The 22,585-nt window shown below is 49.7% G+C and overlaps 2 protein-coding genes across 7 annotated transcripts in view; both read left to right on the forward strand.

Annotated features, from left to right (window-relative positions):
- Nucleotides 1-10,997, forward strand: part of ECE2 (endothelin converting enzyme 2) — a 49,133-nt gene extending 38,136 nt beyond the window's left edge. For 3 of the 6 annotated variants that reach the window (XM_053390714.1, XM_053390715.1, XM_053390716.1), the window contains exons 14-19: nucleotides 1,082-1,185; nucleotides 2,781-2,891; nucleotides 3,739-3,806; nucleotides 6,985-7,175; nucleotides 7,365-7,460; nucleotides 7,979-10,997. In XM_053390714.1, the coding sequence (XP_053246689.1) occupies nucleotides 1,082-1,185; nucleotides 2,781-2,891; nucleotides 3,739-3,806; nucleotides 6,985-7,175; nucleotides 7,365-7,460; nucleotides 7,979-8,155 (747 nt within the window). In that variant the 3' untranslated portion in view covers nucleotides 8,156-10,997. Of the gene's footprint in view, nucleotides 1-1,081; nucleotides 1,186-2,780; nucleotides 2,892-3,738; nucleotides 3,807-5,462; nucleotides 5,527-6,984; nucleotides 7,176-7,364; nucleotides 7,461-7,978 lie in introns of those variants that run through there. The other 3 variants (XM_053390719.1, XM_053390718.1, XM_053390717.1) reach the window with 3 other exon arrangements.
- A 2,245-nt stretch (nucleotides 10,998-13,242) lies between these two features.
- Nucleotides 13,243-21,848, forward strand: LOC128414839 (mitochondrial ubiquitin ligase activator of nfkb 1-A-like). The gene is made up of 5 exons (XM_053390725.1): nucleotides 13,243-13,358; nucleotides 14,966-15,101; nucleotides 17,529-17,616; nucleotides 18,439-18,559; nucleotides 19,736-21,848. Exons 2-5 carry the CDS (start codon nucleotides 14,985-14,987, stop codon nucleotides 20,460-20,462), a joined length of 1,053 nt encoding a protein of 350 aa, XP_053246700.1. The 5' UTR covers nucleotides 13,243-13,358; nucleotides 14,966-14,984; the 3' UTR covers nucleotides 20,463-21,848.
- Nucleotides 21,849-22,585: the final 737 nt, after the last annotated feature.

Below are 22,585 nucleotides of genomic sequence, written 5' to 3' on the forward strand. Positions count from 1 at the left end.
GGACCAAACATTCCCTTGCATGTCCACTCTAGCAAAACATGGAATGTTGTACTTGACTGCTCCCAGTGGATTACATCCCACATACAGTTGTGGAGGGCAGCCACGCAAGCAGATTTAGCTTCTTGTGCTCAACCATCTCCCCTACACAAGTCTCTACTCAAACCTTACACCAGTTGCAAATTAAAAATAAAAAAATCTTAGGAAACATAATTATTACCTCAAGGACTGATTCTCTCCATATGAACCTACCTGAGTGCAAGCATAACATTATCATTCATGATTATTAGGAGGCAGGTATTCATGAGCATTCCACTGTCTGCAGCTCATCAAGTGCAGCTGGCATTTGGCATCTGTACCCCTTGTGTTGTCCATTGTTTTTCATCTCTCCCCAGCCATTGGGTCTTTGGGTTCTAGTAATAAAAAATAAGTTGATCGTGTTACCTCAGGGGTGGGGAACCTTGGGCCTGGGGGCCAAATGTGCTCCTCCAGGCCTGTGTATCCAGCCCTTAGGAATCCCTCTTATCCAGATGACACTACATGCTGATCCCACTCTGCACCCTTCTCAAAGGCCCAGGGAGCAAAGCAACTCTTCTTGGTTGGTCTTGCCCCTATGGGGCAGTTGTGGAGGCTGAAGAGCCTCACCTTCCCATGGCTGCCTCAATCTCCTCCTCTCCCAGGTCTTTCCCAAGCAATCTGAGACGCCAATGTGCGTGTCTCAGTTCCGCCCTCTTCATGCCTATACTGGTTCTGGGAGACCAGGGGCACAGGAGCTTGTTGCAGCAGGAAGGGGAAACACCCTGGATTCTTCACCAGTCAGACTCATCTCTGCCTCTTGGCCTTCCTCCTCTCCTGCTTCTGCTTCTCTCTGGCACAGACTCCCCCTGCTCACTAAGCCCTGTTACCTCTTCAGCCTCTGTCACATCCTCTTCCCAGTCTGCTCCCTGTGACCGCTCATCATCGACCCACCACCACTCCCTGGGCTCTGAGCCTTCTTCCCTTGGGGGGTTCGCCAGCTGGTGCCTCCCACCATTCTTCTTTGTCCAGCAAGTCCTTGACATCTCCTTTCTGCTCTTCTCTCTAGTACGAAGTCTCAGAAGACTCCTTCTTTCAGAACATGTTGAACTTCTACAACTTCTCGGCCAGGTTCATGGCAGACCAGCTGAGGAAGCCCCCCAACCGGGACCAGTAAGGTTTCTCTCCATACATTTCTTGCCCTTATCATTCACTGAGAGATGGCAGAAGGAGGGCAGGGGGGGTCAGAGCTTGGTGGAGCATAGGGAATATTTGAGGAGGCCCCGGCAAAGTGTGCTTCACTGGTCAGCCCCCTGGCAGCAAGCTTGCCTGGCAGTGGCACTGGGCACCCACTTGCTGCCATTTTAAATTTCTCCAGCTCTCCCAAGATGGCGTCACTGGTGTCAAGCCTGACAAAGAGTGTCACAGAGAGGGGAAGGTCCACACTCAGATCTTCTTGGGGCTGATCCTGTTCCAGAATGATTGCTTCTGAAAATATCTTAGAACACCTTAGACTTACATAACTAGGGTGGTAACCCTAATCCCATTTACCTGGGAGTAATTCGCAATAAATTCAATGGGGTTTACTTCTGAGTAGACACGGTCAGGATTGCAGCCTAGGAACTGGACCTCAATGCAGGCAAACGAGGTGGGGGGTGGAGATGGGAATGATCTGGTTTTACACTGATTGAGTTTAGGGTCATGTTTTAATTCGAACAGGAGAATGGTGTGGAGGGGTCGGTCAGGATGAAGCCGAGACTTCCAGAAAATTCAAATCCACACACAATCAAATAACCATTTTTTATTGCATCACATCCAACTGAAGGTGGCTGATTTCATGAAGAATTCTTTCCCACACGAAAGCAAGCAAACTCGCCCACGCTGCATGTGGAAAGCGAGCATCTCAGGGAGAGGCGAGGCTAAACATCATCTTGTCATGCTAGCTTTTCGTATGAAGGGAGTTTTTCCCTCTCCACAGGACAGGGCATTCAAGCAAGGAGTTTCAACCAGCATAGGCCAGAAAGAGCTCTGCTGTCGTGTCATTTCTGCAATTTCTTAGGCCCCATCTGAACTATAACGCTGTATCATACCACTTTCAACAGCCCTGGGTTCCCCCTGAAGAATGCCGGGAACTGTAGTGTGTTATGGGTGTGGAGAGTCACAGAGCTACTGTTTCTGGAGTGGTGAAACTGTCAAAACCTCTTCCCAGATTTCCAGACTTTGCAAGGGGGAACACTGGTCTCCTAACAGCTCTCAATTCCTGGGAACTACATCATAGTGCTTTAAAGGCATGGTGCAGTTGAGGCCTAAATCTCATTCTTTAGGGCAACGTGGCCACGCTGGTTGTGGCTGGTGGGAACTGTAGTGTAAAACTGTGGGAAAAGGACAACTGTGACTTTAAGGAAGAATGGGAGCTTTTCACAAATTATTTAAAATGGCAACAAAATGAACTGGACTCCTTGGCAGGTTTTGAAGAAACATACACAAATTTATTGGTTGATAACATGACAGATAGATAAGGTAAGGATGTGTACAATTTTATAACATGCAGAGAAATCAGAGAGAGGAGCTGAGGAAAGTCCTAGGGAGGAGGGGGGAAAACTATGTTTGTGATTATACAGTTTGACAATTTGTTATGTTGAAATTGTTTAATAAAAACATTTTTTTTAAAAATGGAACTGTAGTGCAAAACAAGTGGAGGGCACCAAGTCGGTCCTGAACAAACAATGCCTCCTCCCAACCAATTATTGTTGTTGTTCCTTCTCCAGGTGGAGCATGACCCCTCAGACAGTCAATGCTTACTACTTGCCCACCAAGAACGGCATTGTCTTTCCTGCAGGAATTCTGCAGGCTCCTTTCTACGCTCACAACCACCCCAAGTATGTCTGGGTCTTTTGATTGTTTGGTAGGAAAAGAAAGCTTGCTGGGGGGGGCTGGGGAGGATGTGGTGGTGTGCTGGGCATGCTCAGACTTGACCTCTCTGGTCTGCAACTGCCTAGCTTGCAAGGAGGGGAATCAGATCTGTACCAAGAAGGGCACATGATGGTGGCCTTCCTGTGTGTGGCTATTTCTGGCACACACACACACACCCAGACTTGCAGCGGAGTCGCAGTGCCCATCCATCTGACGCCTTCCACTAGAAATCTCTTGCTTGTGGTTCCTGCCCCAGTAATTGCTTCCTGATCAGAGGGGACCCAGCATTACTTAACTGCACCATAATTGGCCTATAGTTAGCCAGTGCTCGTTCCCGGAAGGGGGAAGGAAGGGCTTTAATTTCAGGCTTTCTTCCACTATTTTGCATCTATTTATAGTGTGAAATAACGCCGTTGCGCAACTTGAAAATGAAAGAGAGGCTCTACATTTGGTGATCCATACTTAATAAAAGGGGGGGGGAGCCGAAGAAATGTTTGTTACATAAAGGATGGGGAAGCTGTGGCACTCCAGATATTATATTTAGTCACCAGCACCCATTAGGGCTACCCAGAACAGCCAGTTGCCCATTTTTGATGGGAATTGGCAGTCCCAGCAGCATCAGTCAAGTCATATGTTCCCCATACCTGTGCTACACAATGTGTGATGCAAGACGCCTAACCCCTTTGATGCTGTGTCCAAAGGTGCCTTAATGTTATTTCAGACATGAGCTCACATTACCTCTCATCAACTGTGTACCAAAGGTTGTCCGCTAGGGTCATAACCTCTTGCTTTCTCTTTGTTTCTTCCCTCGAGGGCCCTTAACTTTGGAGGCATTGGCGTTGTGATGGGGCACGAGCTCACCCACGCTTTTGATGACCAAGGTAGGAGCAAGGCGCTTGGATCGCTGGACCAGTTCTCATGGCTTCTTGTGTCATGCATGTATGTGCTGTCTGTCCTCCTACAAGGGAGGCCTTTGGTTGGTGTTGCCTTGCATGCGCCTTTAGATCTGTAACAAATGATAGAGCTGGTGGAATGAACCTCTCTTTATGTTCCTTGGGCATCTCTTCCCCAGTTATTCTGGCTCCATCCCATTAGACTTCCTAGTATCTCGTGCCTTAGCTAGGTTTTTCGACAGCAAGGGCAGTTGAGGGCTTTTGCCACCCTAGGCAGACAAGGTCACCTTGATGTCGCAGAGGATTATGGGAGGCGGTTGGGAAATCAGCCATGACCAGAACAGAGCAAAGCTTGAACTGTTTCCGCTGTGAGCCTCCCTAGACATCTTCCAGATTGCATTAGGGAACCTGCAGATCTGCTGATCTTGTTGGACGCCCAAATCTCATCATCCCCAACCATTGGCCATGCCTGGGATGTGAATAGATGCTACGAGGGGATTTATTTGTTAGATATAATTCTTCCTTCTTCATGTTTGTGAGTTCAGTAGAGCGCATCCCTTGGCAGCTTAAAAGGGAAGCTTAGATAGGCTGGTTTTAGCCTTGTAAGTAATCCAGGATGCTTTAAGGTAGGCTGGATTCTCTTTTCTCCCTCTTAAAACAACAATCACTCAGTTTTGTCAAAGGTAAAAATAACATTTACTCATTCTGGATACCTGTTGAAGAGCAACAAATATGGCAGCTTTGTTCAGGCAGGCTTAAAAGGGTAATTCATTTACAAAAACATACTTAGGTCTAGCTTAAGATGTAGAGGCTCTCACATTGCTGGCAGAGTGGGAAAAGATAGAGGAAGAGGGTGTTCCCAGGCAGGTATATAGGTATGCCCTCCCTCTGTCAGGGCACAGTGGGAGCATTTCTCACAGGCCTTGGTCCAGTATACCTGAAGGAGCGTCTCCACCCCATCGTTCTGCCTGGACACTGAGGTCCAGTGCCGAGGGCCTTCTAGTGGTTCCCTCGCTGCGAGAAGCCAAGTTACAGGGAATGAGGCAGAGGGCCTTCTCAGTAGTGGCACCCACCCTGTGGAATGCCCTCCCATCAGATGTCAAAGAGAAAAACAACTACCAGACTTTTAGAAGACATCTGAAGGCAGCCCTGTTTAGGGAAACTTTTAATGTTTAAAAGATTATTGTATTTTAATATTTTGTTGGAAGCTGCCCAGAGTGGCTGGGGAAACCCAGCCAGATGGGCGGGGTATAAATAATAATAATAATAATAATAATAATAATAATAATAATAATAAAAAACTCTTGCAAGTTCACAGGAAAACTCAGCTCCTATCATGTGCCTGTCTAGCAAAACATGAATTGGTGGTTTGGCTTCACTTTAAACATCCCACGCAGCTGGCCAGGGCTGATGGGCGTGGGAGTCCGACAACGTCTGGAAGGCCACAGGTTCCCACTTCCTGGTTTATAGGGTTGAGCCTGACCCGTCTGAAAGACTCCTGTTGGTGGCCTGTCCATTCATTTCCCCTGCTCCCCACTTGCACCTATCTCCATGGTAGCTTCCATTCCGCCATTGCTATCAAGCCTCCCTTTCCTTTCTGCGGTCCACTTGCTTCCCTACCTGTTTGCAATCCTTTCTCCCCAGGTGACACCTCCAGTCATCTTCCCCGGCTTCTTTGTGCTGCTTTTGCTCCTGCTCCATCCGCTTGGTGAGCATCCATTATCTCTGCACTATCTCTGCATTATCTCTGCCACAGCTGGCAGCTTAGGGAGGTCGCTGCCACCACAACCCCACCGATCCATTCCTCTCCTTTTAACTCACAGCTGCTTAAGGCTACTTCAGGAGCAACCCCCAGGTCCCCTTTCCTTTAAAGCTGGGGAATCCTTTGCCTGGGGCAACTCAACTCTTCCAGCATTGCAGTGCTCAACAGCTGTAGATGGTGCAGGACCCAAAGGGCAACTGTGCCTTGCTGGGAGGGAAGGAGGGTGTGAATCACAGGGAACTTCGGAATATAGGAAGTTGCCTTATACCGAGCCAAGCCACTGTGTTCCTTCTAGCTCAATATTGTCTACAGTGACTGGCCCTCCAAAGTTTCAGACAGGGTTCACTCCTAGCCCTACCTGGAGATCCCAGGGATTGAACCTGGGACCTTCTGCATGCAAAGGAGATGCTCTGCCATTGAGCCACAACTCTTCCTGGATCCGAGATAATCCCTCCTGTATGGTGGAATGGAATTGAGGATCTCTAATGTATGGGGGAATGACTAAGAAGCAGCTGCTCAGAGGTCTCGTGGAGGCCAGCTGCCAAGGAGCCATAGGACAAGACTGTGTGCATTCCACATCAATGTTTCAGCGCAGATAAAGCATGGAGCGCAGCATTGGGCACAGAATTCTGCTCCTGGTCATCTGAGCTTTTGTTTTTGAATCACAGCAAGTTTCTACCTCTTACGCCTGAAAGTGTATGGGCAATGCCTGGCAGAAAACTCAGAAAGCAGGTAGTGACTGAGTTGGATTTGCATTGGTGAGAGGGGCAGGATTTGGTTCCTCTGCACTCTCCGTGCCTTGTAGGAGCTGAACAAATTGTGCAAAAAGAAAATGCGTACAGATTGGTTGCGTGTGGATTGTGTGTAAAGTGTGGGTTTCCTCAATTCAGCAGGAATTCTGATTTTTTTAAAATGCAAAGTATGCACAGCATTAACTGAACCGAAAAACCCAAACAGCAGCTTGCTGGTCGTAAGTTTGTTGTAGCTGAACCAAAGCCAGTAGCCGAGGTTTAAACCCTAGCATTGCCAATTAAAGAACCTCCAGCACCTGATCTGCACAATGAAGGATCAGTCCCTTGTACTGCAATAATAATAATAATAATTTTATAATTTGTACCCCGCCCATCTGACTGGGTTGCCGCAGGCACTTTGGCAGTAAGAATCCACGTTATTGCAAGAGGTGGACCCAGAATAAGGCAGCTTCCTAGAGTTCCTTGCTCTTTTGTAACTCAGTCTCTTGAGCCAGTAAACACCTGATTAGGAACAAAGGAAAGGGGGGGGGTTCTTTTCTCCTTCAAGCCCCTCTTTTGAGCTTCTTTGGGGGCACCTGCTGGCCGCTGTGGGAGCTCAGGTGTTGTGCCAGACGAACCTTCAGCCCAGTATACCAAGGCAATTTTATTCCAGGCCGCGAGTACGACAAAGAAGGGAACCTGCGTCCCTGGTGGCAGAACTCATCTCTGGAGGCTTTCAAGAACCGGACGGCATGCATGACGGAGCAGTACAACAAGTACCTTGTCAACGGGGAGCATGTCAATGGCAAGCAGACCTTGGGCGAGAACATCGCTGACAACGGGGGGCTCAAGGCAGCCTACAACGTAAGTAGCCTGTCCAGGGAAAGGTTGTGTGCCCCCCACCGGAAAGGCAGGCCCGGGGGAAGAGGCCTGGAAGGTCTTGAGCTGGTTGTATCTGCGAGGTGTCTTTTTTCCCAGTGGCCGTGAGGCAAGGGAGGCGCTTGGGCCCTCCTGCGCTTGGAAGCACAGGCTCTGCTCTCGCTTTCCTTGCAGGCTTACAAAGTCTGGCTGAAAAAGAACGGGGAGGAGAAGCGCCTGCCATCCATGGACCTCACAAGCCACCAGCTCTTCTTCTTAGGGTTTGCACAGGTAACTCATGGCTTGGAGGTGGGGAAATGAGAAACAGAAACTTCCCGTTCCCAATATCCCCCTCCCCACATCCATGCACATTCTGTCTGCCACTGCCAGTACCGCTGTGTTAACAGTCCTCCTGGCAGGACTGAAGATAATGGGCATAAAAGCCATCTCAGGAGTACAGGAGAGCCCCCCACCCCAATAGTTCAGTGCTGGAGAGCTAAGGTTCAATCCCTGGCATCTCCAGGTAAAGAAAGGCAGTGTGGTGCAGTGGTTAGAGTGTCAAACTGAGGCCTGGGAGATCAGGTCCGAAATCCCTACTTAGGCATGAAACTCAGTGGGTGACCTTGGGCCAGTCATGATCAGCTTGGATGGCTCAGTTGGTTAGAGCATGGTGCTGATAACGCCAAGGTTGCATGTTCGATCCCTGTATGGGACAGCTGCATAATCCCGCCTTGCAGGGGGTTGGGCTAGACGATATAAACCTAACAAACAAATGAATAAAATAAACAAGCATCTCCTTCCTGGTGCAGGTCTGGTGTTCGGTGCGCACCCCGGAGAGCTCGCACGAGGGCCTGGTGACCGACCCACACAGCCCGGACAAGTTCCGCGTCATCGGCACCCTCAGCAACTCGCGGGACTTTGTAGAGCACTTTAAATGCCCTGTCGGCTCCCTCATGAACCCTGGGAAGCACTGCGAAGTGTGGTAGAGAGAGAGAGGCGGCCCTTGGCAGGAGTCTGTACATACACACAACTTGCCTGTGCTCAAAACCCAGCCCATGGGGGGGAGGGTGGGGGCCGGCAGTCACATTTTTGGGGTGCTACTGGCGGTTTTGCCTCATCAGCTTTGGTTCCCTTTACGGCCCTAGGAGAAAGGTGAGCTTAACGTGAACTCCCCCCCCCCACGCTTCATGGGGTGGTGTGCAAAAGCACAGCTTCGCTTGTCTTAGCTCGCCCCACTACCTGATCCATCTTCCGTGGATTCTGCGAAGGATCTCCAGCTCTCCTCCTTCAGCTATAGCTCTCCTGTCTCCAGCTTCTCCAGGAAACGTCTCCCCGATCCTCCTCCACACCCCACCAGGCTGGCCCCAATGCCTTTGGCTTCTCGCTCTCTTTTGTTTTGCTCGACCGCTTGCAGCAGCTGCAGAGAGGATGGACCCCCCGGTCTTTGTAAACTGCTACTTTTAAGGGTGGGGGGTCTTGGGGTGGCCAGGCAAAGGAGGGTACCACCGTCTACTAATGCACTTCGACTAGCAGTGGGGAAGTTGTGCGCCTCTTCATGCTGCTGGGCTCTGACCCCCATCTGCCCAAGCCTGCATGGGCCAAACAGTCTGGGGTGATGGGCGGTGTTGTCGTTCAGCAACATCTGGATGGCTACAGGTTCTTGACCTCCAAGCTAGGTACTGCGGGGTTTTCTTTGGAGGCCGGCAATGCTGATTCAGTCGAGGAATTTCCAACCATATAGCGGGACTAGTTATGAAAGCTCCAGGTATAGCAAAAGAGCCTTTGAAGCTTGAGCAGGGAGTGGTGCATTGGAAGATTTTGGCTGCATCAGAGCATATAATCAGAGAATTGTAGAGTGGGAAGGGGCCCCCAGATGTCATCTAGTCCAACCCCCTGCAATGCATGAATCTCAGCTAAAGCATCCATGATTGATGGCCATCCAACCTCTGCAGGATTCATCCAGGATAGTGTTTTATTTCTATCAGGCTAGGGAGCTTACAGGCAGATCATGAAGGCAGCAACCCATTCCTGGCATGGAGGTATACTGGCTCAACATGGAAATTATTATATTATATCTGTATATTACCCTTCAGCCAAAGACCCCAGGGTGGCTCACAACAAAAAAATACAAAATGAGAACACAAATACATATTAAAACAAAAAGAAACCCAATAGCCCAACAAATACATTTAAAAGGCTGAAGATCATTTAATCAGCTGCAAACCTGGTTATAGTTAAACACTTTCACCCGGCACCTAAAGATATACAGTGGTACCTCAGTTCTCAAACAATCCGTTCCGGAAGACCATTCGGCTTCTGAAACATTCGAAAACTGAGTCACGGCTTCCCATTGGTTGCAAGAGCTTCTTGCACTGAGTGGAAGCTGCGTCGCATGTTTGAGTTCTGAAAAATGTTCAAAAACAGAAGCATTTACTTCCGGGTTTTTGGCGTTCAATAACTGAAACATTCAACAACAGAGGCATTTGGGAACCGAGGTACCACTGTATAATGAAGGTGCCAGGCGAGCCTCCCTGGGGAGACCATTCCACAAATGGGGAGCCAACACAGAAAAGGCCCGTTCTCACGTTGCCGCTCTCCAGAACTTTTTGCAGAGGAGGCACACGAAGAAGGGCCTCAGATGATGATCAGAGGGTCTGGGTCAGTTCATATGGGGAGAGGTCCCACTTAACTAAAAGCAGATCTATCCTTCATTGTCGTTATCTCTCTCTTTTTAAACACACAAATAAATTGCCATTTCATCCAGTGGCTTTCCCATGCAGCGCAAGGGTGTGCAATGTAGCTAGGATTTGTATGCCTATACCGTAGTATGGGGGACGCAGGTGGCGCTGTAGTGTAAACCACAGAGCCTAGGGCTTGCCGATTGGAAGGTCGGCGGTTCGAATCCCCATGACGGGGTGGGCTCCCGTTGTTTGGTCCCAGCTCCTGCCCACCTAGCAGTTTGAAAGCACGTCAAAGTGCAAGTAGATAAATAGGTACCACTCCAGTGGAAAGGTAAATGGCGTTTCGGTGTGCTGCTCTGGTTCGCCAGAAGTGGCTTAGTCATGCTGGCCACATGGCCTGGAAACTGTCTGTGGACAAACGCCGGTTCCCTCAGCCAGTAAAGCGAGATAAGTGCGCAACCCCAGAGTCGTTTGTGACTGGACCTAATGGTCAGGGGTACCTTTACCTTTACCATAGTATGGGTGCCTGGCCACAACAGCGAGTGCAGGGACGTGGCTCTTCCATTTTCCTACAAAGTCAAATATCCAAAGCAGCAGCAAGCCTCTGGCCAGGGGACACCTTCCTCTCTTGCTAGCCTGGGCTATGGTGCCATCTCGCCGGTATTGTGCAGCAAAGGGAGGTGCCGCATCACCTACGTGTGCGCACAATCCCACCCAAATCACTGTGGAATGATGAGCCTCTTTCTGGCTAGTGTTGCACCTACCAAGCACCCCACTCCTTCGCAAAGAGAAATCCCCACCTCTTGCCACCAGATCCCTTGGGCAGATCCAGACCACCTTGTTGAAAGCACACAAATCCACAGCAGCAGCTGGGCGTTAAGGAGACTGATCCCAGGAGAGATGGGAGAGGGAGGACCCACCAGATCACTTCGGAGATGTTTCCTTTCACCCCTTTTCCAGGATCATTACTGATCCAAAACTAGCTTGGCTTAGAGATTTTCCAAACTTTTGCTTCCCATCTATCAAGCTTGGTGGGGAATAGTGCCTTGGATTAGAATGTGTGTGTGTGTATGTGTGTGTGTGTGTGTTGGGGAGGGGGGGATGCTGTTGGTGTATTTAATTATTAAAAGCACTTTCCGCTTGGTTATTTCAAAGTGGTCCTGGATAATGTCTGGTGAAAAATGAAATCTGGAGAAAGGAGGTTCATGAAATGGCAAGCACAGCCTCCTGCTTTTAGGCTAGAAATCGGGATTAGGAGCATACCCTAGACAATCGGCCTCAATATTGCCCACACTGATTGGCAGTGACTCTCCAAAGTCTTTCCCAGCCCTGGAAACCTGGGACCTCCTGTATCACAAAGCAGATGCTTTTATCACTGAGCTGTATGAGAGCCAGTGTGGTGTAGTGGTTAGGAGCGGTAGACTCGTAATCTGGTGAACCGGGTTCGATTCCCTGCTCCTCCACATGCAGCTGCTGGGTGACCTTGGACCAGTCACGCTTCTCTGAAGTCTCTCAGCCCCACTCACCTCACAGAGTGTTTGTTGTGGAGGAGGAAGGGAAAGGAGAATGTTAGCTGCTTTGAGACTCCTTCAGGTAGTGATAAAGCGGGATATCAAATCCAAACTCTTCTTCTTCTTCTGTGGCCATGCTCAATAGGCATTGCTTTCTGGTAGGTAGAGCCTTAGGTCATTTCCAGCCTGTCCCTGTTTGTGAGTCAATCATATACTGGCAAATTTAAGTTGCACCATTTAAGTGATACACTTGAATAATAAGCATGCTCCCCCCGAAAAAGTGAGGAGGAAGGAATTTTTGTGGTAAGAAAACATGGCAGGAAAGGGTGGGATAATGGTGATAGTCAACGACATATACCCGATACACGTTTGGTCAGAAAATGCCCACTCTCTTCAATGGTATTTTTGCACTGGTGTGTTGGGGGGGATTACAGCATCCCACAGTTATCTATCTGGATCCTTCCTCACATAACATTACAAGTTTTGTGTGTAGGGTTTAATGGCACCAGTAGGCTGCATGCAGCATCAGACCCATATTGTGTTGTTTTACTTATAATAATTATTAGATATGTTTCTTTTCCAGAGTACACAGAATCATAGAATTGTAGAGTTGTAAGGGGTCCTGCAAGGCAGGAATCACAACTAAAGGATCTCTGAAGGATGGCCATCTAACCTCTGTTTAAAAGCCTCCAATGAAGGACAGTCCACCACAGCTCTTACAGTCATAAAGTTATTTCTAATGTTTAGTCAGAATTTCCTTTCTTGTAATTCAAATCCAATGGTTTGGGTCCTACCCTTTAGAGCAGCATTAAGCAAGCTTGCTGCATCTTCCATATGGCAGCCCTTCAGATATTTGAAGAAGGCTATCATGTCACCTCTCAGTCTCCTCTTTTCCAGGCTAAACATACCCAAGCTCCTTCAACCGTTCCTCATCAGGCTTGGTTTCCAGACCCTTGATCATCTTGGTCACCCTCCTCTGCACACTTTCCAGCTTGTCAACACCCTTCTTGAACTGGGGTTCCCCGAACTGGCCACAGAACTCCAGGCTGCGTGTGGCCAAGGCAGAGTAGAGCAACACTAGAATCACAGAATTGTAGAGTTGGAAGTGACCTCAAGGGTCATTTAGTCCAACCACCTGTGAAGCATTAATTTCAACTAGATAGAATCATAGTTTGAAGGGACCCCTTAACCTGGACACAACACTTCTGTTGATGCAGTCTAGAATAAGAGAGGGGATGACATTAAACCGGCATATGAATGGCTTTAACAATAATTGATTTATTGTTTTTATTTATTTCATAAAATTTATACACCGCTTGACAGTACATTTAAAAAAGCACCTCAGAGCGGCTTACAAAAAAAATAAATAGGATAAGAAAATACAAGGTTGGTGGGGTTGCAGGCGTAGTTTAAAAACATAGAAACAATTGAAATGCTAAAGCAGATCAAAACCACCTCAATTTTCTAAGCAGGAATGTTTCTAGCAGGTGCGGAAAGGGGCTCAGAGAAGGATAATTAAATGCAACAAACTCCTCTGCCAGACCCCTGTGCAAGTTCGGATAAACGGGGTAAACTCCGGGCAAGGTAAAAAATAACCTTCCCGTCGCCCTCGTCCATTTCCACGCCTCCAAATCGCTGTTAAGGCCATTTAAATGCTTGCTGGACAGACCAATTGAGCTCGCCGCGACGCCTGATGGGATTTGTAGTCCCATGTAACTTCGGAGCGAATCAGAACGTACTCAGCGTATGCCGATGCCTTCCATTGGGCGATGCAGAGCATGCCGGGAGTCGTAGTCTCCGTCCCAGGAGGCGCTCGCCGCGTCGCTACCAGGGCGCGAGGGCCGCTGGACTTCGCTTCCCGTGTGCCACCGCGGCGAGGGGCGGAGCAGCGTGGGTGTAACGCACTGGGCAGCTCGGCCGGGGATCTGATGCGCGTTGCTTGGTTCCGCTGGGAAAGAGGTCCGCGGAGATGGAGGTGACCGCTCTCGCGCCAGGAGGTAGGTGGGCCCGAGACCCGCCGGGTACCTGCTCCTGCATGTCCGCGTCGCCTTTGTACCCCACCTTTCTCGTTTCCCATTCACCCCCCCCTCCGCAACCCTGCGAGGTGGGTTAGTTAGGCGGACAGGCTGTCAGGTCGCCCGGCGAGCTTCGTGGCTTGAGTTGGGGCGGGATTTGAACCCAGATCCTGGACGCGGAGTTGGGTGGAGGGGACGGGCGTGGGTGCCTCGGAGCACGTGTTTTTCGGGTGGGGGGCAGGGCTGGGCATGGAGGGACTTCCTTTTCCCTGGGTGGGCAAGCATTGTGGCGTCCTCCTCTGCTGCCAGGACCTACCAGCCCTCTGCGCCCTCCTCTGGAGCAAGTAGTTTCCTGGTGCAGCAGTTAGATTTCTCTATTCCACACGTCAAGGCCAGCCCTGCTGGGTAAACCCTTTGAAGTCAGCAGCCAGCTTATTTATTTTACAATTATATCCCACCTTCCCCCCCCCGTGGGGTCAAGGTGGCGTACTTGGTACCTTCTGGTTCGTCCTCACAACAGCCCTGTGAGGGAGGCTAGGTTGAGAGACAATGACTAGCCCAGGGAACTTGGTGGCTGAGTGGGGAATTTGAACTCAAGTCTCTCCCAGGGTAACTCCACATTCTAACCATTGTGTAGATTCATTCATTTCTGCTCCGAGTTGAACTTTGTAGAATGCAATCCAAGGTGTGGCAGGTCACCGGTCTAAGGTGGTTTTGTGGAGTAAAAGTGGAGGTGTTGAAGCAGTAGTGCTGAACTTCTCATTCCTGTCCACTTCCCAGAAATCCTGCTTTCATCCTGGAGAGGCTGCTCTTTGGGTGTCCTTGATATCAGCAGGACAACTGAAGGGAACTCTGAACGGAGCATAGGACACCAAGCAAAGCTCTGCAGAAAAATCAATCTGGCACTGCCTTCTTCCTTGTTCAGACTTGATAAAGCGGTATCTCGGCCTAGGTGATCCTCCCTTGTCATGTGACCAGCTTTCTGCATAAAGCGGAGGGTGGCATGTCAGCAAGAGTTTTGCAGTGCATTTATTTATTTATTTGTGCTTGTAAACTGCTTAAAAAATCTCCAAGCAGTGTGTACAACATAAAAGTGATAGGCAATATCATGAGAACAACAACACCAACAAAATTAGAAACCACTAAAAACAGCCGCAGTAAAAGAATCATCTAAAAACGAAAGTGGATGTTCTAGAGAATAAAGACAGCACCTGACCTTGTGGGTCTGATCTTCATGTATTACAGAGGGAAGGGCATTTCATAGTATAGTGGTGCCGTGAGTGGAATTTCCCCGGATAATCTAAGTGATTTTACAGATCTATAAAGGGCTAGGCAGACTTAGCATAGAGGGGGAAAGTCCCATGTTTGATCTTGGGTCTCTTCAAGTCAGAATAGACAGCACTGAGCTACGTGGACCAGTGGTCTGGTGACTTTAGAAGGCAGCTTCCTCTGGTGTTATTCAGACAGTGCTTGTTCTCTGTGTTTCTGGACACTGTGTTTCTGGACACCATTTCAAAGAATCACTCTAGGTGGGAGAGGTGTTTCCTTGTTCCTGTGTAAGTCGGTATCTGATTTCGCTTCTCTTCCAGCTATCAGGAAGAAGCTCTGATGGATACTTTGCCTTTGACACCAGGAGAGCTGGTGTGTTTAGGATCTAGCCTGGCCTTCTCTGGTCTCTTTTATTACCTGCACAGGAAGAAGGCCAAGGTGGTGACCAAGATCCAGGTATGCTGTTGCACATCCTGCTTCTCCCTTGCTCTTGGGAGAACAGATCAGAGTGATATTTAGCATCTGTACAGCTTGTCTCAAGTATTCAAAGCATTTCCTATGTTGCTTCAATCATCTTTACGATAGTACTATATGATAGTCTGGTATTTATCCACATATTGTAGCTGGAGTTCGAGGGAGTGGAGTGCTAGAAACCAGGGTGGTTAGAAGGGTTTCCCAATGGTTGTCACTTCAGGGCAGACGCAAGATAGCCTCCCTTTGCACAGCATAGAAGTGTAGAGTTGGAACGGACCATGAGGATCATCTAGTCTTCATATATAAGAATCTTTTGCCCAGCGTGGGGCTCAAACCCACAACTATGAGGTTAAGAGTCTCATGCTCCACCAACTGAGCAAAATTCACTACCCTGAGATTTTGGGATGGGCATGAGCTTTGATGGCTTTGGCAAGGGTTCGGTCAAATTCACAGGGGAGGGGTAGAATTCTGCCAAGCAACTTGCAGGGTGTGGCTGGAAACTGAATGCTCAGCTAGATGGGATTTTGGCCTAAATCAGCAGAGAAATTTTGAAGTGTGAATTGGGCAGTTTTTAAGGTGGCACTCGCAGAAAAAATTGCATAGATCAGGGTTGGGGAGCCTGTGACACTCCAGATCTTGTTAAGACTCCAGCTCCCATAACCTCCAGCCCACATGACCAGTTGTCAGGAATGATGGGAGTTGTAGTCCAGCAACTTCTGGAGGACCGCATGCTCCCCATCCCTGCCGTTGATGACCTTGGGGCATGGGGAGGAATGTACAGGGAGAGATTGTCCATTAGTTTCCAAGCCACACAGCACCAAATCAATGTGCTGCTTTTAACCATTAAAGCCCTACATGGCTTGGGACCCCTGTCCCTAATGGGACATCTGTTTGCTTAGGTAGCTACCTCTGCTCTGAGACCATCTGTGGAGACCCTCTTCTGATTGCCACCTAATTCTGCCACAGGGTGGCAATGAGAGAGATGGCTTTGTCGGTGCTGGCCCCCCATTTATGGAACTCTGTCTCTAAAGAGGCTCTCCTGATACCTACTTTAATGCCACTTTGGTCCTGGACAGAGACCTTTCAAGGCTGCAATCCTGACCGCTTGATGGAGTAATAATAATAATAATAAAAATAATAATAAATTTTTATTTGTACCCCACCCTCCCTGGCCGGAGCCAGGCTCAGAGCAGCTAACATCATATAAATAATACAATATGCATAAAAACAAGCAAGCAATTGATTAAAATGCATCCCAAAATTCATTCAAATAAATTAAAATTAAAATAGCACAGCCAGCACCACACCTGCAGTCCTGCGGCTCACCCTGGCCAGAGCAGAAGAGTGGGGGTGGATAAATGCCCCTTTTTATATCATCATCATCATTTTATTATTTATATGCCAGCCATCTGACTGAGTTGCTCCAGCCACTCTGGGCGGCTTCCAGCAAAATATAGAAGTGTAATAAAACATCAAACATTTAAAACTTCCCTATACAGGGCTACCTTGAGATGTTTTCTAAAAGTCAGATAGTTGTTTATTTCCTTGACATCTGATGGGAGGGCGTTCTACAGGGTGGGCATCACTGCCGAGAAGGCCCCCTGCCTGGTTCCCTGTAACTTCGCTTCTCGCAGTGAGGGAACCACCAGAAGGCCCCCTGAGCGGGACCTCAGTGTCTGGGCTGTACGATGGAGGTGTTGTGCCAACTCCCAGGCTGGTGTGACAAAGAGGACTGGTGCAAGCACATTGCCACTAGGTGACAGCATCTGAGTTCACACAGGACACTAGGGACCCTTTACTGGCATCATCACATCCTATTCCAGGGGTTTCCGCTGGTTACAGGCAGCTTTTTGCACTTTCTGCTCGTCTGCCATTTAGTCGGGTGCACTGGGGCGGCAGGGCCCTTGGTGACAAGGCTTCCTGCCATGGCAGGTGGGTGGAGGGGCACCCCCATGTCAATCCATCCCACTCTAACATGGAGGATGGTGGGGGCTTGGATTCTTTCTGGGCCTTTTAACATTTATAATATCGCCAGTTTCAGCCTCCATATAATTTGCTGGTGTTTAGCTTTAGCTTGCATTTGGGGTTTTAGCTTTGATATTATTGCACTGGTGCAGATACTTTTTCCTCCCTTGCCGATTAGCTGTGTTATTTTGAAATGTTTGCAATCTGCTGGTGTCTTGCTATATTTTAACGTTTGTTCTATATTGGATCATCTCTCACCTAGAGGCTCGTTGCACAAGAAAACTGATGAACATAAGAAATACAGTTCTTATGACATAGAGAATTGACTAGAACGGTTGAATCGGAAACTCAGGAAAGAACTTAGATTTGAACTCAGGACTTAACGTTTTTTCTTATACTGCCTCTTCCATTTAAACCCTTACTCGTTTTTCTTCTTCCATGTAGGAAGCGCCAAAGCTTCAAGTCAACGACAGTCTTCCCAGCATCCTCTCTGCCACAGGAAGCAGCTGCCTAGGCTATGTTGCCATTGAAGGTAAGGGGCCCCTGAGGTTATTTTGCCTGGCTTTGGAAGCCATCAGGGCCACATCAGAGCACCTCAACCCTTTTCTATTGCATTCAGAGTTCTTTGCACAAATTCTGCCAGGAGAAACAGCAAATCTCTGCTGTTGGGATTTATTGCAGGTTTGTAAATGGTCAGCTGTGGTGAGCAGGAATTGCCTCCAGAGACCAGGCAGAGAAATTTTTGTAAATGAGAGAGAAGGAGAACTGAATGGCACATCTCTGTTTGGAGTCCCAGGCTTATTATATGCATTGCCTGGAATCTTGATCCAGTTGGTAGAACATGAGACGCTTAATTTCAGGGTCATGGGTTTGAGCCCTGCGTTGGGCAAAAGAGTCCTGCATTGCAAGGACCCTTGTGCTACAATTCTCTGATTCTTTCATCTTCTCTCAGTCCCTGTTTCATTTCTTGGGTTCCATCTAAGTGGGTAGGAATGGGGTGGTTCTTAAACACCTGTAAATCACATGGAGAATTAGGCTGTACTTTAACAATGGAGGGATGCAATCTCCTTCTCTTGGGGTTAGTGAGCTGGATTACACATTCTCCCCTGCCCAATATGTTGTTGCTATGAGTCACGTCCAAAAACGATGTTGCAATAAAAGTAGAGCACCTGCTTTTCATGCAGAAGGTCTCTAGTTCAACCCCTGGCATCTCCAGTTTGAAATGGGAATTGTCTCCTCTCCGAAACCCTGGAGAGGCGCTGCTGGGCAGTGCTGGTGATACCAAACTGATAGCCAGACTCTGCAACGAACACCTTCCTTTCCTGACCCCCCGTCTCCTTCTCTCCTCCTTTAGGAGTAGTCCAGCCCGTTGAGGCGGCTCTAACCAGCCCATACCATGAAGAACTGCAGGGGGTGATCGAGAGGCTGGTGCTAAAGGAGCACCGACTGATCTGGAATAGCTTGGCCCGCAGCTGGTAAGCAAGACAGGAGCCTCGGAAGCAGCTGTTTTGAGGCAGCCCCATTGGCTGGCATGTGCTGTAGATCAGGCTGCCCAAGGAGAGCATTGGGGGTACATAGGAAGCTGCCTTACCCCGAGTCAGACCATTGATTCATCGGCTGCCTGCTCTAGCTGGCAGAGGCTCTCAGGGGTTTCAGGCAGAGAGGGCTTTTCCCAGCCCTGCCTAGATATGGTGCACGTTGAACCCTTTGACCTGATGCTTTGCTGCAGAGCTGTGGTCCTTCCTCAGGTGGGAGGTGCGCTGGCCTATCAAGGCAGGAGTAGATTCCTCAGTGCTTGGGAATGCCACACAACCGATGTTGACAGGAGGATGGGACAACCAACCTGTCCATCATGTGACATCATGATGATATGTGATTGACAGATGGGCTGATCCACCCACCTGCCAAAGTTGGCCTTTAAAGCCTGAAAAGATTACCAAGCCCTTCTTCTGAGCATTTTTCTAGAAATTCTGCAAGACCCTATTTGGTTTTTGGCAGGGCTCGAGGTATATCTTTATCAGTGGAGGGGAGCAGAAAACCCTCCCAAGTCGGATGCCAGGTACCACAGCTCAGTGTCCTAAGAATCTCTGCTTTTAAAAAGAAAAGGGAAACCAAGCATATAGCCCTTTTGGCTGTGTAAACGTCCTCACAGTCAATTGAGCATCATTTGGCGGCCATATTTCTAGTGAGCAAGGCTTTATTTAGTGTCCTAATAAAGTGTCCTTTATTTAGTGTCCTTCTGCCTCCCCATAACTTGCAAAGAAAAAATGACTAAGGACGCAGATGCAAACATACTTTGTTTACATCACCAAGGCACCTTACAGATTTAAATTATTCTTGGTGCAGAATTTGTTCCCTTTCGGCAATGCAGAAATCACAAGGTTTTGGGGGCTGCAGCTCATGGGGAGTCTGGTTTTCATACGGATGCCCATTGCCTGTAGGTTGCAACCCTGCCTAATCCTCAGGGTGGAGCAGTCTAGAATGTGCCAGACGAGAAATGGTTAGATCAGTGCAGCCTTGCATCCCAGCAGAAGTGTTGCAGCATGAACGCCCCTGGTGCTGTTTGGGGGAGATTTCAGACCGCTCCAAAGGCCTCTTCCTCGGCCACCCTGCCCCAGCCCCTCTCCTCAGAGCTCTCTACCTCGTTGCAGGACGGACAGCGAGCGGGTGGTACTGGAGCAAGTCCACACGGTGCCGTTCGTCCTGGCGTCCCCCAGCGGCAAGGCCTCGGGGCAGGTGTGCGTGGAGTCGCCCCTCCATGCCGTCGAGCTGCCCGTGGAGACGGTGTACGAGCGCTTCCAACAGACCTCTCACGGCTTCAAGGACTTGCTCAGCCACTACCTGAGCGGGGAGAAGCCCAAGGGCTTCCTGGAGACAGAAGAGATGCTCCTGGTGGGGAGCAGCCTCACGGGCATTGGTGAGCTCACCCTGCACCGGGACGGCTCCCTCCACCTCCAGCCCCCGGCGGATGGCACCGGCTACTTCCTGCGCCTGGGGGACTGGGAAACCATCCTGGCTGACCTGCGCTCAGTCAGCAGCTTCTGGAAGTGGGCTTCGCTGCTGTGCGGCTTGGCGGCTGTGGCTGTCATCCTCCGTGCCCTTTGCCGAGCTTACCACCGTCACAAGGTGCACCAGGAGCAGGAGGCACAGCGGCAGGAGTTTGAGAACCTCCGGCGCCACCAGAGTGCCGGCCTGGATCTGTCGGAAGAGCCGCCCGAGAATGCCTGCGTCATCTGCCTCACCAGCCTCCGCGAGTGCGTCCTGCTCCCTTGTGGGCACGTCTGCTGCTGCTTCCGCTGTTTCCAGGCCTTCCCCAACCGCACCTGCCCCATCTGCAGGAGCCCCATAGACCGGGTGGTCCCCCTCTATCAAGCCTGAGGGCACAGCTCTGGGTGATGTTGAAAGCGTCCCACTAGGTGCCCCCAGGAGAGCCTGCGAAGGTTAAGAGAACAGGCATGCGATTGCATGGAAAGCAAGGGTGTCCTTTAGCCATGGAGGGGTGCAATCTCCACCTCTTGAGCTGGATGCACATTCTCCTCCACCACCCAAAAATTATTGTTCCTAAAAGGTGTATCCAAAGATGATATTGCAATAGTTAGGTCATCATCTCAGCACTACTAGGCTGGGAAGGAGCTGCAATCTGTGTTGATCCATTGCACTTTCTGCCCAGAGGCATGGAAGGAGCCCCTGAGCTACTTGGACCTCTCCTGCCCATGTGCCAAGTTGCCGCAAGAGACAGGAGGAGGACCTTGCAGATTCGGCAGCGGATGAGAATCTTCACCCCCAACTTCAACTTCTTGGAATCTGGGCCACGTTCCACTCTGAGGCTACCTCTGTGAGCCCAGCTGACCACCATCTCTCCCTGCTTTGACCTCCCCGGCCCCCAAGGAAAAAGGGTCACAGTGGGTTAAAGGCAACACATTTTAAAAAAAAACTTGCTGGAAGAGCCACTTGTTCTCGTGCTGTACTGTAAGCCGGATTTAGATTTCGTAGTAGAGTTTTGTTTTTATGGAGCACCTCCCTCTGTTAGCAAGCAGGACACAGGAGCATTTACCTGCTTGGTGTAATGTCGCGGCCTCTGCAATGGGACTACTACTGCAGCTGCAGGATCTGTGGGGATGACTGACCTGGCCTCACGTTTGGGCAGGAAGGTTTTCAGCATTGCACCAGCCAGGAGGAGCCTCATTTTAGCTGCCTTAACCTAGAGAATCATCCCACAGGTAGCCAAGGTGGGAACGGGGCAAGCCGGGGTCTGCTAAAAGCAGGCCGGCGGCTTTAGGTGAAATGTGCCAACTGTACTCTAGCTCTAATCCCTTACGGTTGCAGTACTGCACCTGGGAGCTCAGGGCAATTCCTTTCCCCATTGAGTTGACCCAATCCCTGAGCAGCAGGCTGTTGCTCAGTCATGATCCGCCAGTAGTCCCCTTGCTCATCCTGGAATGACTTGGATCTGTTTCCCGTTTCATGCAGAAGCACTCGAGGCAGAGAGTCAGGCAAGTTCTGGGTGAGCACCCCAATGTGAAGTTCAACTGGCTGATGTCTTGCTGGTGGGGACTTGCCTTCCTGGGCTGGCATCTCCCACCCCCTGGATTATTGGCATCGAGCTCCTGGTGGATTAGCAACAGTCCTTCGGCTTGTCTTAGTCTTTCTTTACTGGCTGTTTGGACTGATGTGTTTGCTCTCCTCTGGGCATGAACTGAGCGCTGGCAGAGTTTCACTGAGCAAATGTGGAATCAAGGCTTATTGATAAATTGATGAATCTTTCAGAGCCTGCCTTGTCTCTTTAATCTAAACACCGCTGGAATCGAAGCAAAGGGGGGAGGAAGGGCGGACAGGAGTATCTGAAGGGAGGGTCCTCATCTTTGGAAAGCAAGAATGAAGCAGCAGAACTTTGGGAGGCGGAGGGGCGTAGAGGAGGAAACAAGCTTGCTCCATCTTCCTTGAGATATTTGAACATGGCTATCAGATCTTCTGGGGACGCGGGTGGCGCTGTGGGTAAAAGCCTCAGCGCCTAGGGCTTGCCGATCGAAAGGTCGGTGGTTCGAATTCCCGCGGCGGGGTGCGCTCCCGCTGCTCGGTCCCAGCGCCTGCCAACCTAGCAGTTCGAAAGCACCCCCGGGTGCAAGTAGATAAATAGGGACCGCTCACTAGCAGGAAGGTAAACAGCGTTTCCGTGTGCGGCTCTGGCTTTCCAGATGCAGCTTAGTCACGCTGGCCACGTGACCCAGAAGTGTCTCCGGACAGCGCTGGCCCCCGGCCTCTAGAGTGAGATGGGCACACAACCCTAGAGTCTGTCAAGACTGGCCCGTACAGGCAGGGGTACCTTTACCTTTACCTTATCAGATCTTCTGTCAGTCTTCTCTTTTCCAGGCTAAACATACGCAGCTCCCTCAACCGTTTCTCATAAGGCTTAGTTTGGGGATGCCAATTCAGCACTTTCTCGGATTCGCTCGGGCCTCATTTAATCTTCACAACAACCCTGTGAGGTAGGCTAGGCAGAG

The sequence above is a fragment of the Podarcis raffonei genome, chromosome 5 (assembly GCF_027172205.1).
Source record: "Podarcis raffonei isolate rPodRaf1 chromosome 5, rPodRaf1.pri, whole genome shotgun sequence".
NCBI lineage: Eukaryota > Metazoa > Chordata > Lepidosauria > Squamata > Lacertidae > Podarcis > Podarcis raffonei.